This window comes from Gopherus flavomarginatus, chromosome 6 (genome assembly GCF_025201925.1).
Source record: "Gopherus flavomarginatus isolate rGopFla2 chromosome 6, rGopFla2.mat.asm, whole genome shotgun sequence".
NCBI classification, from domain to species: domain Eukaryota; kingdom Metazoa; phylum Chordata; order Testudines; family Testudinidae; genus Gopherus; species Gopherus flavomarginatus.
In genome coordinates, this window is record NC_066622.1 from 108,214,154 (window position 1) to 108,235,635 (window position 21,482).

At 39.3% G+C, this 21,482-nt stretch overlaps 1 protein-coding gene across 8 annotated transcripts in view; it reads right to left on the reverse strand.

The window, feature by feature from the left end:
• Positions 1 to 21,482, reverse strand: part of EXOC6 (exocyst complex component 6) — a 195,186-nt gene that overhangs the window by 68,836 nt on the left and 104,868 nt on the right. For all 8 annotated transcript variants that reach the window (XM_050959380.1, XM_050959382.1, XM_050959381.1 and 5 more), the window contains exon 17: positions 20,691 to 20,825. In XM_050959380.1, coding sequence (XP_050815337.1) covers positions 20,691 to 20,825 — 135 coding nt within the window. The remainder of the gene's footprint in view (positions 1 to 20,690; positions 20,826 to 21,482) is intronic.

A 21,482-nucleotide genomic window follows, 5' to 3' on the forward strand; every position in this document is an offset into this window, starting at 1 on the left:
GGCAATTGGTGTAGTCAACTTCAGCTTACTATAAATGCCAAAATGACAAAGTGGTTGCATCTTGGAAAAGGGACATTAGATAAAGTGCAGCAGCTAAGTCATAGAACAAGCAGAATCTTGTGAATACCTAGGACACTTGATTAGTGAGGATAGTTCCATCAAGAATGAGGTTACAAGGAAATGTGCTTTAGCTACAAGTGCTGCACAGAAATGGATGAAATTATGGACTGGTACAAACATTATATTTGGTACTAAAGTGAAAATTTATCAAACCAGCATACTAACAGTATTACTCTGTGGTGTGGAAGCAGCTGCATTAAATGAAACAGACATGAGAAGGCTGGAGGTAGAGGAGATGAAGAGTTCTTTGAAAGATGGTGAATGATTTTAAGACAAATGTAAAGTTAGAAGGAGAGTAGGATGTGAAATCAGGGTACAGGACTGGTTACAATTGAAAAGATTGCAGGGTGAGGACACTGCAGAAGACAAGCAGATAACAGGATGCCATAGTAAAACTGCCAAGGTCAGTTCAACCTAGAGGCCAACCACTTACTAGATGGTGGGACATCATATGTAGGGACATGACCAGGCTGGGGTTAATGGAGGAACAAGTCATGGACAGGAATGAATGATGACTCTGTACTGTTCCTCGTGTCTGCAAAGATGCTTCAGGATGAAAGAGAAAGAAGCTCTAACTTGTACATATGTAGATTTTCATTACAACAAAAATTTTTTCTGAACGCTAATAGAATCTCACTGTTTCCATGAAAAAAATAACTTGATTTATGATTTAACTCTTTAACATATCAGAAAATTCGTAACTAAATATTCTATGGCATTCTTAATTCTACCCTCTTGCTTGTAGTCATTAAGTATTTACTCTTCCTCCATTCAGGCCCAGACTGGTCAAGTCAGACAAACCAATATTCAAGTTGGCAGCAAAACTCTCACTGATTTAAAAAGAAACAGGATTAGGCCCTATTTTAGGACATGCTAATACGGTCTTTTGTTGTACCATCACATGACACTGAACAATGTGACATACAATTTTGCCCAAAACTTATATGGGTTATTCAGGTGTAGGGGAAAAAAAACTAACGAAAACAAGTAACAACAACGTAGGTAAATGTACACATGTATTTACATAGGTATTACATTGTCAGATTATATAAATCAATTGACATGCAACTAAATTTACTACCTTATTCCTTGCATAATTCTCTTATTCTTAATCATTAGAATACAAAGTATATGAACTGAGAATCTTAATTTCTCTTTCATTTACAGTTCTTTGCCTTGAGTTTCCTTGGGGAACTTTTAATGGAGGAAAAGCATTTACTGAATGTGTAAAAATGTCAAATAAAAGATTATCCTAAAATGGCATTTTATGATCAAAGCAACCTATAAAAGCATCAAACAGCTCTCCTAATTTGACATTTAGGAGTCTAGCAACTTGTTAAAATTTCAAAATATTATATTGGCATTTACTATTTTGTAGATTGCTAGGACTGTAAAAATATCAGTTAACGATAAACCTTTACTTGATCTTTTTACTTAATTCATAACAATCTGTAATAACAAGAACTGTAAATTAACTCCTGCAGGAATGAGCTTCTTGAGCCTAGTGTGATTGATGGTTTGAAAAAAGCAGACACAGGGTATTGGCTGTACCCTACCACCTACTAATGGGTCTAACAGCTGGCACAGGTCTATTTAAAAAGTGACAGCACTGTTTTGTCCTTTTTGTCCTTTGTAGCCAGATTTTGGTTACACCCACCTATTTTGCTTTGGTTATAAAGTTACAATAGCAATAGTGTGCTGCCAATATTTTAACAACAAAGGGCTCCATATTCTCACCCAGGAAAAGTACTGAACAGATTGGCCTTTTGGGATAATGCAGTCCACTCCAAAAGCAAAAGTTTAGTTTTCAGAAGTACTGCTGTGATCCCAAGGGATAAATCAAACAGACATGGCTTAACAGTGTTTAGTAATGGGGCAAAATCACCTCAACTCTCTCTGTTATTTGGTAACAGAATTTTAACAAGGGACTTCTGTGTGGTCCTAAAACTCCTACCCACCATCAGAACAGTGAGTTGGATGGGAAGGGCTGTTTTCTTCAATTACTCTGCTCCTTTCTTTGTGAGAGGCCCTGGGGGCAACTCTTCCATAGTATGGAGTATCACATGTATATTGTAGGATTCCATTTTATCACCATGCTCTTCAACATTTGAATGAGGCCATTAGGAAGTTTAAGGTCTGCCTACATGGGGAGTTATTCTGAAATAGCTCCTGATTAACTCCCTGTGTGGATGCTGTATTCTGGAATAAGAGTGCCTTATTCTGAATTACTTTAATCTACTGGATTCTAATAATCTGAAATAAAGCACTCTTATTCCAGAATAAGTGTGTCCACATAGGGAGTTAATTAGGAATAATTTTAAATCCACATCCTACCTTGAACTGAATTAACTTCTCAGTGTAGACAAACCACTAATGGGGGGACATAGGTTTCAATATGCTGATGACACCCAGGTTTATATCTCTATCTTGTCTAAACTAGACTGAACCACTCACCTAGTGTCTGAATGAAACACTGTCTAATAAAATTAAATAAGATATATATTAAAGCGATATCATGGGAGAAAACAGGCAAACCTCTAAAAGGTTAAAAATGGAATAAAATTTAAGAACATAAGAATGGCCATTCTGGGTCAGGCCAATTGTCCATCTAGCTCAGTATCCTGTCTTCCAACAGTGGCCAGTTACAGATGTTTCAGAGAGAGTGAAGAGAACAGAGTAATTTATCAAGTGATCCATTCCCTGTCATCTGGTCCCAGCTTCTGGCAGTCACAGGTTTAGAGACATCCAGAGCATGAGGTTGTGTCCCTGACCATCTTGGCTAATAGCCATTGATTGACCCACCCTCCATAAACTTATATAATTCATTTTTTAACCCAAATATACTTTTGGCCTTCACAACATCCTCTGGCAGTGAGTTCCACAGATTGACTGCATGTTGTGTGAAGCAGTACTTCCCTATGTTTGTTTTAAACCTACTGCCTATTAACTTCATTGGGTGACCCCTGGTTCTTGTGTTACGTGAAGGAGTAAATAATACTTCCTTATTCACTTTCTCCACACCATTCATGATTTTATAGACCTCTATAATATACGCCCCCGTCATCTCTTTTCCAAGCTGAACAGTTCCAGTCTCCTCATTCGGAAACTGTTCCACATCCCTAATCATTTTTGTTGCTCTTCACTGTACTTTTTCCAATTCAAATATATCTTTTTTGAGATGGGGCCACCAGAACTGCACGCAACATTCAAAATGTGGGCATACATAGTGGAATTATGAAATTTTCTGCCTTATTATCTGTTCCTTTCCTAATTGTTTCTAATATTGTTAGTTTTTTTTTATTGCCACTGTATATTGAGCAGACATTTTCAAAGAACTATCCACAATGAGTCCAAGATCTCCTTTTTGAGAGGGAACAGCTAATTTAGACCCCATCATTTTGTATGTATAGTTGGGATTATGTTTTCCAATGTGAATTACTTTGCATTCATCACTACTTAATTTCATCTGCCATTTTCTTGCCCAGCCACCCAGTTTTGTGAGATCTCTATAATTCTTTGCAGTCTGCTTTGGGCTTACCTATCTTGAGTAATTTTGTATTGTCATCCAACTTTGCCACCTCACTGTTTACTCGTGTTTTCCAGATAATTTATGAATATGTTGAACAGCACAGGTCCCAGTATAGAACCTTGAGGGACCTCAATCTTTACCTCTCTACACTGTGAAAACTGGCAATTTATTCCTACCCTTTGTTTACTATTTTTTAACCAGTTACTGCTCCATGAGAGGACTTTCCCTCTTATTCTATGAGTCCTTGTTTTGCTTAAGAGTCTTTTGTGGGGGATCATGTCAAAGGCTTTCTGAAAGTCCAAGTACACTATATCCACTGGATCCCCCTTGTCCACATGCTTGTTGTCTCCCTCAAAGAATTCTAATAGATTGGTGAGGCATTATTTCCATTTAGAAAATCTATGTTGACTCTTCTCCAACAAATTATGTTCATCTATGTGTCTGAGAATTCTGTTCTTTACTATAGCTTAAACCAATTTGCCTGATACTAACGCCAGGTTTACTGGCCTGTAATTGCCACCATCACCTCTGGGGCTTTTTTTTATTAATCAGCATCACATTAGCGATCTGTCAGTCACCCGGTACAGAGGCTGATTTAAGCGCCAGGTTACATATCACAGTTAGTAGTTCTACAATTTCATATTTGAGTTCCTTCGGAACCCTTGGATGAATACCATTTGATCCTGGTGACTTTTTACAGTATAATTGATCAATTTGTTTCAAAACTCCTTCCTGAGACCTCCATCTGGGACAGTTCCTCAGATTTTTTTTGCCTAAAAAGGATGAGTCAGATATGGGAATTTCCCTCACATCCTCTGCAGTGAAGAGATCTCTATTTTGAAAAATTTAACCCATAGGGTAGACACACTTATAAACTAATCTTATGGAATATAAGTGGGATCAGTAAGACTATCAAAGAAAAGGATATTCTTCATCACTTGAAATGTATGGGATCTGATAGAATTTGCCTCCAAGGGATGTACTTAATCATAATGGTACATACCAAATTGCAGAATGGCTGAGTTGGTGAGGTGTACGCAGTTTTTCATAAAAAGAAAAAGGGATTACTGAAAAGAAGGATTTTGCAGTACAAATGAAGCATGTTACATTAAAGTGCGGTTCCCTGGGGGGAAAAATGATACTTTTATGTCATGCCAAGGAGGAGAGAAATCATACAGGGTATCTTATAACCTTGTTGTTTGTGCTTATAGTAATTCTATGATCTTTTTTCTGGTGCTTAGATACCACAGTGACAGGCACAGTATGAACACCTAGATAATTAAACGAAGTACAGCCAGTTCCATACACAAGAAGTCATACTGTCATTGTCTAAATCCCAAATGAAAAAGTTATGATGGCACAAATAAGTAAGCGTTCCTTGAAGTTACTGTGCACAGTACACTCCAGAAACAGTATAAGTGAGAGTACTTAGTAAACTGGCACCTGACCATAATATGGACAAGAAAAAAGATACATCACTACCTAGATATAATGCCACTTGATATAACACGAATGTGGATATAACGTTGTAAAGCAGTGCTCCGAGGGGGCAGCGCTGCGCACTCCAGTGGATCAAAGCGAGTTCAGTATAACACGGTTTCACCTATAACGCGGTAAGATTTTTTGGCTCCCAAGGACAGCGTTATATCAAGGTAGAGGTGTAATTGATAAAGACTAAAGTGAAGAAAAATAAGGAAAATTAATTACTTAAGGTCTAGAGACAAGATGGGTGAGATAACTTTTATTGGATCAACTTTTGTGGGTGAAAGAGACAAGCTTTCGAGCTCACACAGAGCCCTACAGCTTGAAAGCTTGTCTCTCTCACTAACAGAAGTTGGTCCAATAAAAGATATTACCTCATCCACCTTGTCTCTTTAATATCCTGGGACCAACATGGCTACAACAACACTGCATTACTGAAGTTCTGTTTATTGTAGGATAGGGAAAGTGAGAGACCATGACAAAGTCCTTAAACGCAAAGGCTCCGCCCACCAGAAAACAGTCAAAAACTGTCAATCACAAGCATTCCTAACATAACCATCCTAATTCTAAGTTCAGCCAAAAGACTTTCAGAGCAGGAAAATGGAGAAATATAATATTGAAAGAGATACCACAACTTGAGAAGCAATCCCTGACTAGAGGTGAGACAGATCTAGGATACGCAAAGCAAGGCTAAGACTAACAGAATTTTCCATAAACAATTCCCCCTTGTTTTAAGTTCTCTCTTCCCCATCCTACAACAAACATTAGATGACATCTTTATGTTATGCAAATTCAGCAAACATTAAGCCTTTAGGAAGGATTCTCTTGTGGAGCTGCGAAAAGCATATATTCCATCCCTGTTTTGCTCCAACGTGACTTAGTGAACAAGTTAATTAGAGAGACCAAATTTAAAAAATAGTAACAGGGCACTGTAATCAGCCGTCTCTGTCAAAGAGCTAGCCAGACCTCAGACACAGAGAAAAGAGGCATCATCCCATATGCACTAGGTGAATATGTTCCTGATGGTTAAAAGCCTTCTCTTGCCTCCTTGACACTGAGCTAATTAATTTTGAATGAGAAACATGGTCAGTAGAAAGCAGAATAGAAAAAAATGGCTGGTGTGAAGTAGGTTAACATGATCAGTTCGGCCTAAGAAATTTTGGAAGGGGAAGCATCCCAAGGAGAGCATCTTAACGGCTGATAATTCTGAACTGGGCGAGGAAGAATTTACATGTTCAAGTTCTCAAGACTGTGAGCCCAAAAACAGAACAGTGAGGGAAATCATACAGATCTCAAGAATCAAGAAATTCCAAAGTGCAGAACTGAAGGAACCTAACACATACATATTTAAGTTAAGTGACATTTCTATATAGAATTCCTTACTAAAGCAAAACTAAACAAGCACTATAGTTAACTACTTTGGCTAAAGAGAAGACTGCCTTTCCCAGAAAGTCAACACCACTGTGAAAACTGGACCAAACAAATGAAAGAAGAGAATCTATGCCATGGAAGAGGAACCACCTTAGAAGCTGTCCATGGTCATCTCTTACCAGAGACTGTGGAAAATAAAACCCCAATTTTTGCCACAAAATAATTCCTTGATAATTTATGTCCAGTCATTCCTAACATACTTGAGAGCCCTAAGTAGGTGGTTATAAATTATCTGAGATTAAGAGTTAGTTTAAAGTAGTCTCTTATCATTGAATAGGAGAAGAGATGCCTGCCTAGCACCTCACCAAATAGGAGAAAGGGTGCTGAGAAGGGGCAAGAATAGGGCAGCTGTGTGTCAACCTTCAATCTCCTAGGGAAAAAGAGCTACTAAAATACATTGTCTCTACAGGTACAGCATTTCCAGTAAAAAGAGAAAGCTGTAGGCTAGGGCACATGGAGCTGCTAAGGCAGACTGCTTTCTTAGCAGCAGCAGTGGGACAGAATTTTCTCTAGTGATAGAATGTCTTATCTACAATCATCAAAAGGAAGAAGAGAAGATTCCTTTAGGCAGGAAACAGCACCCACACTGCTTTGGGTTTGGGGAGGAGTGGAAGTTCCCAGTCTGCAAACAACCTAGTCATGGACTCTGGAGACAGAGAGAGAGAATGAACCTGTGACGGTACCTTCCATAAGGCTCTATGAAAATATGCTTAGAATGTGTTTTATGCTACATATGCCATTTAACATATATCTGTAAAGGTTATGATCTACTGAATGTATTAATCCTATTTGCATGCATGTATCATTTTTGTATTCCAAGTTATGAATGTTGGCTGTGTACTAGCTTGATTCCTAAATAATCATAGTAGAGCATTTGGTCAATTCCTGGAGAAAGGAATATTGAAATTAAGTACCTAATCAAGAAACACTTAAAGGACAATGGATATTGGAATGCTCCAATCCACATAAGAAGTCTACTTGAGGACATTCAAGGTAGCATGTAAACAATGGATGTTGCCTGTAAAAACTGAAAGTCATGCATGGACATGTGACTTGCCCAGGTGACTCCAAAACTTCATCTTGGAGCTGGACTTTGCATAGGAATGAGGAGGGGTTCTCCACCCACAAGAGAAAGTCTATTTAAACCCTTGGGAGACCCCTCCATTTTGTCTTCAGCTGGCTAAAGAGAGAGCCTCTCCACCCTCTCCAGGATACTGAAAGAAACTGGAATGAAGGACAGAGACTGCAAGGGGTATGAGTGATTGCTGGACCCAGGCTAAAAGGAGATTAGTCTGTAAAAGGGAGCATTCTGGAACTGGTGAGGATCTTAACTGTATTCAGTTTGATTAGACATAGATTTGCACATTTTATTTTATTTTGCTTGGTGACTTACTTTGTTCTGTCTGTTACTACTTAGAATCCCTTAAATCCCACTTTCTATATTTAATCAAATCACTTTTTACTTATTAATTAACTCAGAGTATGTATTAATACCTGGGGGAGCAAACAACTGTGCATATTTCTCTATCAGTGTTATAGAGGACGAACAATTTATTAGTTTACCCTGCATAAGCTTTATACAGGGTAAAATGGATTTATTTGGGTTTAGAGCCCATTGGGAGTTGGGCATCTGGGTGTTAAAGACAAGCACACTTCTGCTGGCTGCTTTCAGGTAAACCTGCAGTTTTCGGGCAAGTAATTCAGAACCTGGTTCTTTGTTGGTGCAGACAGGAGTGTCTTGATCAGCAAGACAGGGTGCTGGAGTCCTGAGCTGGCAGGGAAAACAGGAGCAGATGTAGTTTTGGCACATCAGTTGGCAGCTCCAAGAGGGGTTTCTGTGATCCAACCCGTCACAGAACCACTGGACAATTTGGTTATGAGAGCACTCACCAGCCAGTGAGAGTCCTTGTAGGCAAAATTAGTCATGAAGATAGTCATACAGGAAGTGTTAGTTGCAACATCAAGTCAGAAGTGAAGCCAGATGGTCTCTCAGCTGGAATGTGTGAGGTAAGGAGTAAAGGACCACGAGATGAATCTGGAAGAAGAGGAAAGGACTCTGTCTGAGTGTGATTCACAGGTGGAACTAACCAGCATGAAGTTCTTTTCTTTGGCAGTGCAGCACAAGAGGCAGTGCAACAAGTGTTCGTGTTAGGAGAAAACCAGCCTGTAGCAGCAGAAGTGAGGGAAAGATCACACTGTAAATACAGAGGCCAAGGGGATCTAAAAAACAAAAATGGGACCATGGCAACTGTGATGGCAGCCAGGACTCAAGAGAGACACAAGTGGATGAACAGCTCTCAAGTTGTATGGCAAGTTGGATGAGCAGGCAGAAAAGCTAGGCAGTGTTTCAGGGAGACTAAACTGAGCCTGAAGAACAACACTTATTACTTCAAGGAGGCTACTTTACTCTGGGCACATCCCAGGTCAGAACTCCAAGGGAACTGATGAAGATGGTGGATTTTTCAGCTAGTTCCTTGAAGAAAATTTTCTTGAATGACTGGGGACCCTTATCTGTGAGGATCTGCAGCAAGAGTGTCCATTCCCTTCTTTTACCAGTATCCATATTTCCTATTTTCTTCCTTCTGAATTTCTTGTCTCCTTGTCTCTCTTCTATACAAAAGTTGTAAGAAAAGTTTAGAAAAAGAATTACATCAAAGTACTGTGGTCTGAGGTTGCACTCAACTCTTCCAGGACAAAGGAGGCAGAGAAAACGGAGAAAGAAATAGGTGGCATGGTGCCTTTACACTGATTTTGAATAACAGTGTTTTACCTCCACTCTTTCTAAAACACGCATTCACAATTCTTAAAGTAAGGACACTCCTGTATAGGATGAGGGAGAAGGAGATGTGTAACAAAATAAGAGCTCCTAAAAGCTTAGTTGACTTGCACCTTGTTAAAGTATGGGAGGAAACCCATAATATACAAAATGAACTGCTTTGATACAGAATTATGTGGATAAACGTTTTGTGCCCAAATTAACTGCAGCAACAACAAATAAAAATTTGATGAACAAATATATCCATACAAACTAGAATATGCCCATGGCCAAGTGGCATCTCTTTTTATAAGACATTCATGGAGAAGAATTGTTGAAATATAGGAAGAAGCTACAAAGAAATAAGAAAAACAGAGGAATTAACACGCAGTGTGGAATAAGCTAACAAAACTGAGGAAAAAATGTAATGGATTAGCATGCTTATCCAATATCCTTACTAAATACAGACACAAAAATTCTATGATGGGTTCTAATAAAGCTTGAGAGATTCATAGAAAAGTTAAACAGGGTTTATTGCAAGAATGAAATCAGCAGACAATTTGAGGCGAACATTAAACTGTATTCACCTGGCCAGATTAAAGCACCTGGATAATTTTTTTCTCTCTTGATTCATGGAAAGCCCTTGGTTGGATTGAGTGGGTAATTTAAATACTTGGAAGGAGGAATCTATATCCATATCCAATATAATATATATCTATATGCACATATATGTGGGCACTCACATGAGAGACAAAATTGGTAAGGCCACACTGAATGGGAGCCCTCTTCACCTTTGCTCTTTACTCTACTTTTAAAACCCCAAGCAGAACAAATGTGAGCTAATGGGAAAATTGCAGGCCTCCAGGTGGAAAATATAGAACATAAATGCACTGCTCTACAATGATGATATCTCATTGTACCTCACCCATCCTTTCACATCCGTGCCAGAGGTGATATTAGAATCGGATAGGTTTAGTCTTGCATTTAGGTACAAAACAGAACTACTCAACAGAATTAATCCTTTATAGTCCATTAATTTGAGAAATTCTGTTCCTTTGTTTGGGTGTACCAAAATATATATAAATAAATAGTTAAATACCTAATATTCAAGTTGCAACTTCTTAAGAGTTACCTAATAATTACCAGTAATTACCAAAAAATAAAGTTGAACAAACCCAGCCTTTGCTGGAGAGAATGTGAACTCACCATACACACTTTCTAGGCTAGGATGTGTTTGGAAGTACATTTGTTCATACATAAAATTTAAAACATCCTTGAGGTCTGCTTTGATAAAGTTAACCTATTATGCTTTGGGAGACAGTCTCTCAGATGTACAAAACAATAAAGAGATATTTATTCAAAATATATATCATAACAAGGAAATTCATCACCACACTATGACTCTCCAGAATAAAACTCTACAAATTATGGTCTGGCTAAATATAATATGAGAAACATCCAAAGTCTTTATGACTTTCAAAATTATACCCAATGAAGTCTCTTTTACTTCAATAGTCAACAATTTATTAGGCAAGTATTATTAAGTATTGGATTTCAGAACTATACCTGTGGCCAAAGAATCAAAACATGATAGGAATAGCGCAGATACAGTTCTCACTTCACAGCTCTTTCTACCATCACAAAAGCTGTCAAAAGAGAATCAGAGAAAAGAAATGTCTCTTGTGGACCTCTCTCTACCTTTTCCATTTCTCTTCATAGACATAGAAAACTGCCATAAAAATCCAAAAGGATCAGTACATAACTGTCATGGTCATTAAGCTGGCAACAATACAGAAGGCACTGTATGGTGCTTGCAGAAAATGTATGGACTCCATCTGAACCTCAGCTTTTTCTGTTTCTCCAGGAGCTAATCCAAAAAAGGCGCACATATCCTCAAGAGTGGGAATCCATATAGGCATTTCTTAAAGGAGAACTTCTAATGTTTTGGAGATTCTTCAATGATTTCCCGTGGGCAGTATTAGATGCACTTCCTTCTGAACGATTACATCACAGTTTCCATACAAATGTATCAAGATATTAGAAGATAAATGATCCCACGTTTAAAGCATAGATAATTGTAATTTTAACTTTAATTGACAACTAGTTAACTAGATGGCTATTAGTAGCTATGGAGATTTTCCATTCCATTATTCTGAATTGTAACTCTGACTGTAGGTGAGATCTCTGCTTCTTCCACAGTGTTACGATGGATTTATATTATTCGTTTTTTTAAAGTTCCAGAGAGAAAAGACCTTTATAATTTGGAAGACTGGTCAACAAACAGACAGTTGTAAATTTTAAAATATATTCAAATACATTAAATGTGATTACTGTACTTTATCTCCTCTTTTGTCATGAGCAAACCATAAATAAAAATTAAAAACAAATATAAAATAACAGCAAACATGCATGATCGAGTCAGAGAAATGGGTAGGTGTAACCTCAAAAATATTTGGCATAAACAATCTTCCAGTTTGTCTCTCTCCAAATATGAACCCATTAACACCTACAAAGATACAGTTCATTCGGGGTGATCTATAATGGGATTATTACTCATACACCCAAAGCATGACATTTTAATTTATAGCATCCTGTAATTCTCAAGAAAGACATGACTTTCATATCCTGACATGTTTACCACTGTAAGGCTAAGCTCATTATTAACATAAGTCCATTTAATAACTTCTACATAGTCTAGAGAAATTGTTTAATTTTAAAATCCAGTAGAGCATGTTATTTTATCTGTACATTAAAAGTGTAAATCACAAGACAACTGATCATATTGAAATAGCATCTCTAAGCCTGTGTTGTGTTCATTCAACTTCAAATTATTGTGACAACCTGATTTGTCTCCCCAATAACAATAAACATATGGCTCCTGTGTATTTGACACCTTTAAGCTGTTTCCAAGGACCTTGTATATTATGTGAGTAATGCATGCACATATTTTAACCTTGTAAGGCTCCTGACCACTGTAGGTAAATCAAGTAATTTCAACTGATTTTCAGTCCAAAATCTGCTCTATTTTATGTAGAGCTCCCCACATTCCAAGGGACTCTTCTGGTAGCCAGAGACCACTGGAACACAAAGTCCCCTTTCCTCTGAAAATGCCCCATTTTCAGAGCCAGAAAAGTTTATAGCATAGTGCCACTACACTGGCTCTATGTCATATGGAAATTCCCTTACTCCCCAGGAGGAATTTCCATGGGACCAGTTGAGCTATCTTTCTGGTTTATTTGTGTCACTATGGTGCAATACAGACCAAGCAGGGACCAGAATCTGGTGTAATTTTGCTTAGTCATAGACATTTTGAATTACTTGGCTAGAATAGAGCTTCCTCACATAAATTGTCTTTAAAGATTTAATTTTTGTGTCCAGGTGTGGAGTTAACCACATGCACCTATCTGACTTATGACTGAGGAGGAAGGATGGCTTTGTGATTAAGGTTGTGGACTTGGAATCCAGAGACCTGGATTTAATTTCTACTCTACCACAGACATCCTGTGTGACAATGGGCAGGTCACTTAGTGTTGGTGCCTCAGTCCCCCACCTGGAAAATGGACATAATAGTACTTTCCTACCTCTCTGAGGTGAAGATAAATTCATTAACTGTGAGGTGGTCGCTACTATGCTGATGAGGGCTATTTAAGTAACTAAAGAGACGCAGAGAATGTAACGTTTCCATTACATGATCTTTTTTCTAGTTGTTTATAACTTTGTCAAAGTAACAGTTCAAGATGAAATTTTCCATGCTGAGTGTATGCCTCAGGTTGAACTTTATCAGAGCATTTCAGCTACAACAGTCCAGCCATTTCTGAGAAACAGGTAAGAGGGAAATAGGCTGTTTTGCCCATCTTACACATTTTTACAACTGTTTCATTGAGAAGTTCTGTGCTGTGGAGCAGGGACTTGACAACCACCAGGATGGCAAGGAGGGAAATTATTCTAGTGTCAGGGACATGTCTTCTGCAGTGCTGATGAAAATCAGCTCAAATCTGGTCAAGCAGGGCCAGCCCACAATATTTTGGAACCTGAGGCGGAGAGCTCAAATGATGTTCCCATGCCCCCTCGCTTGGGCCAAAACTTTGAAAGGTCTCAATTCTGTCTTCTTCCTGTTCTACTCCTCTCATGGTACTGCTCTGCTACCTACCCCAATAAAGGAGAACTAACAACTTAAAATGTCTTGTTCAAAAATTTTAAGTAACACTTCACATTCAAACACCTGAACAGCAAATGTAACTTTTCTTGTCTGCATAGTAAACACTGGCATTTTTATCTGTTTGAATAATCAAAGTGGTGCTTTCTGTGCCTTCTTGGTTGCAAAGATCTGAACGGGTTCCTGAAGGTCCACAGTCTGGGCCGGCTCATATTCTACTGAGATGGTTGTAAGGCCGATCAGCCTCTCCTGTGTCACTGTGCAGTGTAGGTGTGTTTTTATTAACTTCAGCTTGGAGAAGCTGTGTTCTCCACTGGCAAGTGTTACAGGAAGTGTTAGAAGTATGCGCAGAGCAACAAAAGCATTTGGAAAGAGGGTGGTCATCTTATTTGTGCACATATATTCCAGAACAGCCTTTGGAGTTAATCCTGCTGAAACGTATCTTGAAAGGGCTTTCAGTTCATCACCTAAATCACTCGCATCAATATCACGCATGTCATATGTCAACACTGTCTCTAGTGCCCTGCACTGCTGGTGTAGGTCATTTTCAGGTATACTGAGGAGTTTTGGAATATCATACAATATCCCAAATACACTGCCATGTTCCTTGAGCTGCATGAAATGTTCTTCAATTGACTGTATTGCACAATCTAGCAACTGGTTAAAGAATTCAACTTTGAATTGTTGTTTGGGATCTCTTATGGGATTATCCCGTGCCTTGTAATCAAAATGTCTTCTTCTTCAGTGACTCTTGTATTCTTGAATGAGCGGGAAAATAGCTTCAGTGTGAAGTTCCTCTGCCAACTTCTGTGCACGCTTCAGAACGTTTTGAAATCCCCCATCTGACCGGTAAGACTGTAGGTATGACTTTGCTTTGTCCAGTTGTTCCATTGCTCCAGATATATCAAGGTCAACACCTTGGAGTCTCTTGCTTACATTTATTTCAAACAGTATGTCATGTAACAACACTAAGCCACAAAGACATTTGAAGTTATGTATGTTTCTGGTGATTCCATTTCCCTCTGCCACTGTTCTCCCACGAACAGTTCCTGTCATAGCATTATCCTCCATAATGGGAATTATGGCATGATCTGTCTTCCCAATTTGGTGTTTGATAGGTTTTATTGCCTCCACTCGACTTTCCCATTGTGTGGCACTCAGTGGTTTCAGTGTCAGAGAGGATGTTCCCAGATGTTGCTTCAAAATTTGCCATCGATGAGTTGATGCAGAGAAAAATACATAGATGCTTTGAATTACATTAAAAAATTCAGCAGCCTCACTAGACACTGATGCTGCACCACAGACTACCAAGTTCAATGAATGAGAACTGCATGGGACAAAAAAAGCTCTAGGGTTTAATTCTTGGATCCATGTCTGCACTCCTCTGTTCTTTCCTCTCATGTTGACACCATTATCCTAGCCGTGACCTCTCATGTCAGCTATCGCAATTCCCGTATCTTCAGCTTTTTAAGAAGCACATTTGTCATACCAGTTCCTGTAGTATCATCAACATCAATAAATTATAGAAAATACTCTCTGACCGTCACCATTGCAAGGACATTTTCACTAGGTTCTGTTGTTGTTATAAAATGCACCATTAAAGTCATTTGGTCCATATGGCTGATGTCAGGTGTGCAGTCCAGAATAACAGAGTAATATCTTACTGACTTCAGATCTGCCACAATCTTCTGTTTGACTTTCGCTGCCAGTAACTGTTATGATCTCATTTTGAATTGTTTTTCCAAGGTAGTGGTGTGTGTACATTTCTTGGGTGGTGACTCTTCTTAGATGCTCCTGGAGTACAGCATCAAATTCAGCCATCAGCTCCACAATTTTAAGGCAGTTTCCATTGTTTGGCACATACAGCTGATCTGAAGTGCCACGCAGTGCTAGGTTTTGGGTAGCAAGCATTCTCACAATGGCAATGAGTTTTTTCAGAACATTTTGTCAGTAAAGAGAGACTGATACAATCTTCTCTTGATGTCGATCATCTATGGTGGCCTTTAATCTTAGTCTCATCTCAAGCTCTTTCCACCTATGGAATGCTCCCTGGTGACTTGCTGCCTTCTCATGGTATGCCAGACTTTTCCAGTCCTTTGTTCCTGTAGAACCCAGTGTGGCTGGAACATTATTAGACTGGAAGAGTTTGCAACGAAAACAGTATGCAGTATTCTGGGTTTTTGAGTACATAAGCCATGGCGTCTCCGCTGTGTCACCACTGGGGATTTCACGCCAGTAATGTGTTGGATGGAAACTTCTATCTTCATTGTGTTTAGGGAACATGAAGTTTTTCTCTTGCTGTGGCCCATGCAGTACAAGGAAGTCCCTCAGGCTACTGCTCAAGTGGGTCCACAGTCCTAGATCATCTAGACTTAAGGAACTAAACTGAGCAGCAGCTGTTTCTTGCGCCTCCACCACACTCTTCTCTGATCTACACTTTTCTTCAGGAATGTGCCTGGTTACATCCATTTGAGATGGAGATATGGATGCTGCAGTAGCTGCCAGGTCACCTGCACTCTGAGTAACTGGAAAATCAGGCATCTCCTCACCACTCACATCCTCACGGGGCCCGGAAGGCTCACCGGGAACATTTGTATCTATTGTAACAAAGTTCCTCCTCTACCTTGGTGGGTCCTGCGCATATTGGCAGATTTTCTCACCTCAGTGATCTTCCCCACAGTCTGGGTCAACTCCTCCTGTGTCTGATCAGGAGTTGGGAGGTTTGGGGGGAACCTGGGCCCGCCCTCTACTCCGGGTTCCAGCCCAGGGCCCTGTGGATTGCAGCTGTCTATAGTGCCTCCTGTAACAGCTGCATGACAGCTACAACTCCTTGGGCTACTTCCCCATGGCCTCCTCCAAACACCTTCTTTATCCTCACCACAGGACCTTCCTCCTGGTGTCTGATAACGCTTGTACTCCATAGTCCTCCAGCAGCACACCCTCTCGCTCTCAGCTCCTTGTGCCTCTTGCTCCCAGCTCCTCACACGCACTTCCTCTCCTCTGGCTCCGCCCCCCCCCGCCTGACTGGAGTGAGCTCCTTTTTAAACTCAGGTGCCCTAATTAGCCTGCCTTGATTGGCTGCAGGTGTTCTAATTAGCCTGTCTGCCTTAATTGGTTCTAGCAGGTTCCTGATTATTCTAGTGCAGCCCCTGCTCTGGTCACTCAGGGAACAGAAAACTACTCACCCAGTGACCAGTATATTTGCCCTCTACCAGACTCCTGTACCCCACTGGTTTAGGTCTGTCACACTATGTATCTCAGGAGAGCTCTTTCCTCTTAGACAGAAAAGCTTCCTTTGCTTTCTTTCTTTTTCTGAATGCTGCCCCAGAGGGGCGTTTTCTTCTTTCACTCATGACTGCTGTTCTGTGCCAGCTATAGTGGCTCTCAACACTCAACTGAAGGGGACAAATAAGCAGGCTGGTAGCAGCGCCTGAGTGAGGGAAGACATCAGGGTCTTAAGGGCCTAACTAGCTCCTACTACTTCAGTTGACTGCCTGTTCTCCTCAAGTGGGTTCAGGGAAGCAGCAGGAAACAGGAAGCTCCCTGAGAAGCTCGTGTTCATCAGTCCAGGCTTCTGGGGGTGCTAGAGAGGTACATAAGAGGCTGCTCCTCCTCTCTCTCTCTGCAGCTCCTGCTGCTTTCTGTTATTCCCTCTCACCTTTTCTCCTGCCTGCCTATTATCTCTCGTGCCCTCCTTCCTCAAGCACAGCACTCGACCATCTCTGTGCATCGAGAGCAGAGAGAATACATATGCACTAACAGCAGACAATTTTCTACACTCTGGGTCCTAGTGACCCCCACACACACCTTCTGGCATCTAAGGCGGCCACCTCAGTTCGCCTCATGGTAAGGCCAGCCCTGTGGTCAAGTTATAACCTCTGAAAATGTTTCAGATTACACATGATCAATAGAGGCTTGTTGAGAGTTTGGCAGCTAAATTCACTGAAGAGTCCATCTGCTCTGAGCATGCTCTGTCCCTGCACAGCTGCTATGTGCCAAACAGACTGCACAAGTATGCTCCATCCCAAGATTATAGGGGCTGAGTAGGACTTTCCCTGCAATTGTTCCTCCTGGCAGCTGAGAGCTACTGTGGCGCAGATAATCAGAAATGAGAGCAGAAATAGTGTCCCTTGTGCTTTCAATGTATCCATTGCTTGCACGGAGGCAGTGAAGAGGAGGAAGCAGCCTGACTTGAATGCAGAGCAGTGAGGAGCACAGACAAGGTGGGGATAGAAGCAGAGAGGCAGAAGAGGACAGGAGCAGAGGGAGACAGACATAGGAGTTGGTGTGTGGAATTGATAGAAGCAGAGGGGAACAGAGACAGGATGGTGATAGACCGAGGTAGAAGGACTTATAACCACTAGGGAACATTCCTCTTAACCTGGAATCAAACCCAGGATTTCTAAGTCTCAACATTATTTCTTGACCATCTACAAATAGCTGTGAAACCCTCTAGGGGCTGAGAATAACAGTCTACTTCCACCAGTTGCTCCATAAACTCAGGTAGCAGTGATCTGTGCAGAGGATCTAAAGGTTCTAAAATGAAACATGGGTGTCAATATGTTTCACATGATGGAATTTCTATTTTCTCAGTTTGCTTTTTTAGAAATCTAGGAAACTACACACACAAGATTACATCAAAAGAACATTATTAAGATTGCAAGGTCAAGCAGTCAAAAGTTACAAAATGCCATAATTAAGGTTGCCCATGCAACCTTAATTCAACTCCCTTGTGTTGCATGCATTATGATACATGATTTAATGACATGATCACATGCATATTTTTTCTGAATAATTTAACATAGTTTTTTTGTAGGCAATAGATAAATAGATAGATCCCAGAAATCACATATTCAGTGTAAATTTAGGAATGTTTTCCATTTGGAGTCACAGATGTCTATTTTGGAACACACAAAATTGTAATATGGTACACAACAGTTGTGATGTCAAAATCACAGCATATTTCATTAGTAGATGATAAGATAATAACAGTGACATTCTGTAGATTCTGATGTGACTGTTCTCTTTCCACATTCCTGAAATTTTGGTTTACCCATTGCATCCTTTGTATAGGTAGCAATTTTAAATTAAGGTTATGCAAGTGGAAGTGAACTAGTATTTTAAAGCAGGTGGAAAGGTGTTTTTCATGTGCTGATATATGTATTTTGTAGTAACATGCAATAAACTGACCACCGCCTACATTCCAGAAAGTATTTGTCAGGTAGTAGCCACAGCCAGAGGCAAGATATCTGACTAGACAGAACTCTGGTCTAATCTGGCCTGGCAAGTCTAGTTGAACATTTTAGAGACCAAACTGCGGCAAAAACGTATTTATGAGTGTAAAAGTACAAAAAATAAAGAGATATGGACACATGACTCTATAATGGATAGATTTACAGAATTTACTGGGCTCCCATATATAAAATGAGTATTCTAATAGAGAATAAAAGTTGTCAGAGTAGCTTGGATAAGGCTAGATTCTTTTGGATGGGGACTATTTTTTTGATTGTACAGGGCCTCAGATAATGGTCCTTGACTGGTGGCCTCTAGGCACTAACATAATACAAATAACAACACAACAATTTTACATATGGTTCAGGATTGCTCCATAACAACTATAGTCTAGATTAGAATACTGTACGTACCTGATTCTAGAAATCAGCACTCAGAAGAACACAATATTCCCTTATATTAAACCCTTCCTAACAATTACCTTGCCAAAAATGAATGGAAGAAGCAGCAGCTCAGAACCATGATGCCACACAACAGGCTAAGGGTATAACTACACAGCCGCTGGGAGTGTGCTTCCCAGCATGGTTAGACAGACCCACACTACCTCCAGGTAGCATGCTAAAAATAGCAGTGTGACTATGGCAGCATGGGCAGCAGCTCAGGCTAGCTGCTCAAGTACAATCCTACCCAATCCCCTGAGTGGCCAGCTTCTGCCACCGCCCGTCTCTCCACAGCCACACTGCTATTTTTAGTGTGCTAGCTAAACTACCGCTAGCATGTCTGCCTACCCATTCTGGGAAGCACCCTCACAGCTGCTGTGTAGACAAACCCTTAGCTTGATGAACTGCAATGAAAACCTATGCTGTGCCTAGTTTTGTGGTTCATTAACCTTCTATATGTAGCTCCTTTTGTGTGCTACAAGATTGACATTTATATGGTAACCATTCCTCAATTTACACTATGAATAAACTATTTATAGGATTATAATCTTATTAACCATTAGGCCAGACAGATGCATATGATCAGCTAATATTAGAATTTAGGAATCAACAATTCTTTCCCACCCATAGCTCTCTCTATCCCACAGTTTTTCCGCCTTCCGCCTCCCACTTAGAATAGTATTAATCATTGAATTGTTGACTCAAATCTTTTAACTCTAGACAACAGACATCGATATAAATAAAATAGGGTGGCATAGAGCCAGATATAATTACATTTTTTGCATATATTATTGTGAATGAATACTATTTCTTATTTTAAACGAAAATTCAGTAAAACCTGATTTTCAAAAGTCAAATATGTAACTATTATTGCTTTATAAACCATTTCTGAACTTCGTAAGTTAAGTTCTGCATTCTGTCTTGCTGTTACCTAAGAGCCTTCAAAACAATGTGTTTTCTAGCAGTGCAATATCAGAATCGTGTTTTCATTCCCAGGTTGAAATGTACTTATACTACAACAGTTTCACTTTTTAAATTCTGTTTCTTTGACATTACTAAGTAAGAATGCTTGAAAATATATCATGAAGTACCGCTTTTACAGCAGAAAAAGGCAGACTTTTTATATATACACATATACCTTTTGAGCAAACCTGTTGTTTGTTTGATATTGTTCTGAAACTAAACAATTTACAGTATATGAAGTACAATCTATTAAAGTTTATGATACGGTAAATAATAAAACCACAAGTTACCCCAAGTCTAAGGCATGAACTATCAGCAAGAGTTTGCTGTTTCGATGTACATACAAACACATTTTCATGTCCTATTAATGTTTAAAATGCCATAAAAGAAAAACTACATTTACCTGTTCACTGTTAATACTGATAATTTATCTTTAATTCTTAACATTTAGGAAACTATTAATGTAAAAACATGTAAGAACCTCTGGGCCCTCATTTATTTTTCTTTTTTACAGTTAATGTACGGTGATTTTAATGCAAAGATTTTTAGACTTCATAATTTAAATGGTGACATATTACATACCTTAAAAGTGGAAAGACCATACAGTCTTGCAGTGTGAACAGTCTCTTGGGAAATATTTGTAATGTTAGTTATGAAGTCCTCAAGGTATTTACAGGCTTGTTCCAGGTGTGTTGTGTTTATGATGATTTGCACCAGCTACAAAAGACCAAAATTCCAGTAAAATGCCCTTGAATCAACAAATATCACTGGATTTTTTAAAGAGTTATTGCTTTCAGCCACTGCATTGCTAGTAGATAATTACAGTATTACAGGATACAACTGAATAACTGCCAATTTTAAAGCCAGAATGCAAATACTGCTTACAAGTCATACTACAGTGTACATGCGAACAGTCAAAAGTTTAAAACCAAAAATTATAACCATCAATTCATTAACAAGAAATTCCATTTTATATTGTAAGACTGTTACCATTAAAAAAAGATCACGCCAACCAAATTAATAATTCCATACCAGAAATATCTCTGCATTACATTAAATGTTAAGGTCACAAAGTGAAAGTCAGAAGTTAGGAAATTTCAAAGTTAAGATTGCACCCTTGTGCATAAACTATGACCCAGTATTATATGATATTCTCTTTTTCTGCTGGACCCATGTCTTTGTTCAGTACACAAAACAGTCAGGGCTTAGTCAATGAAACAGCATTTCAACATTTCTTAAACTGTCACTGTACACTGTGTCGCCCCATGCCTCATTTACTGGATGGCAACCAAACCTTGCCCAATATAAAGGATTCTTCTCTCTCTTTATAGCCCTTATTCATTTTAGTAACTAAGCACCTCAAATATAATAAAG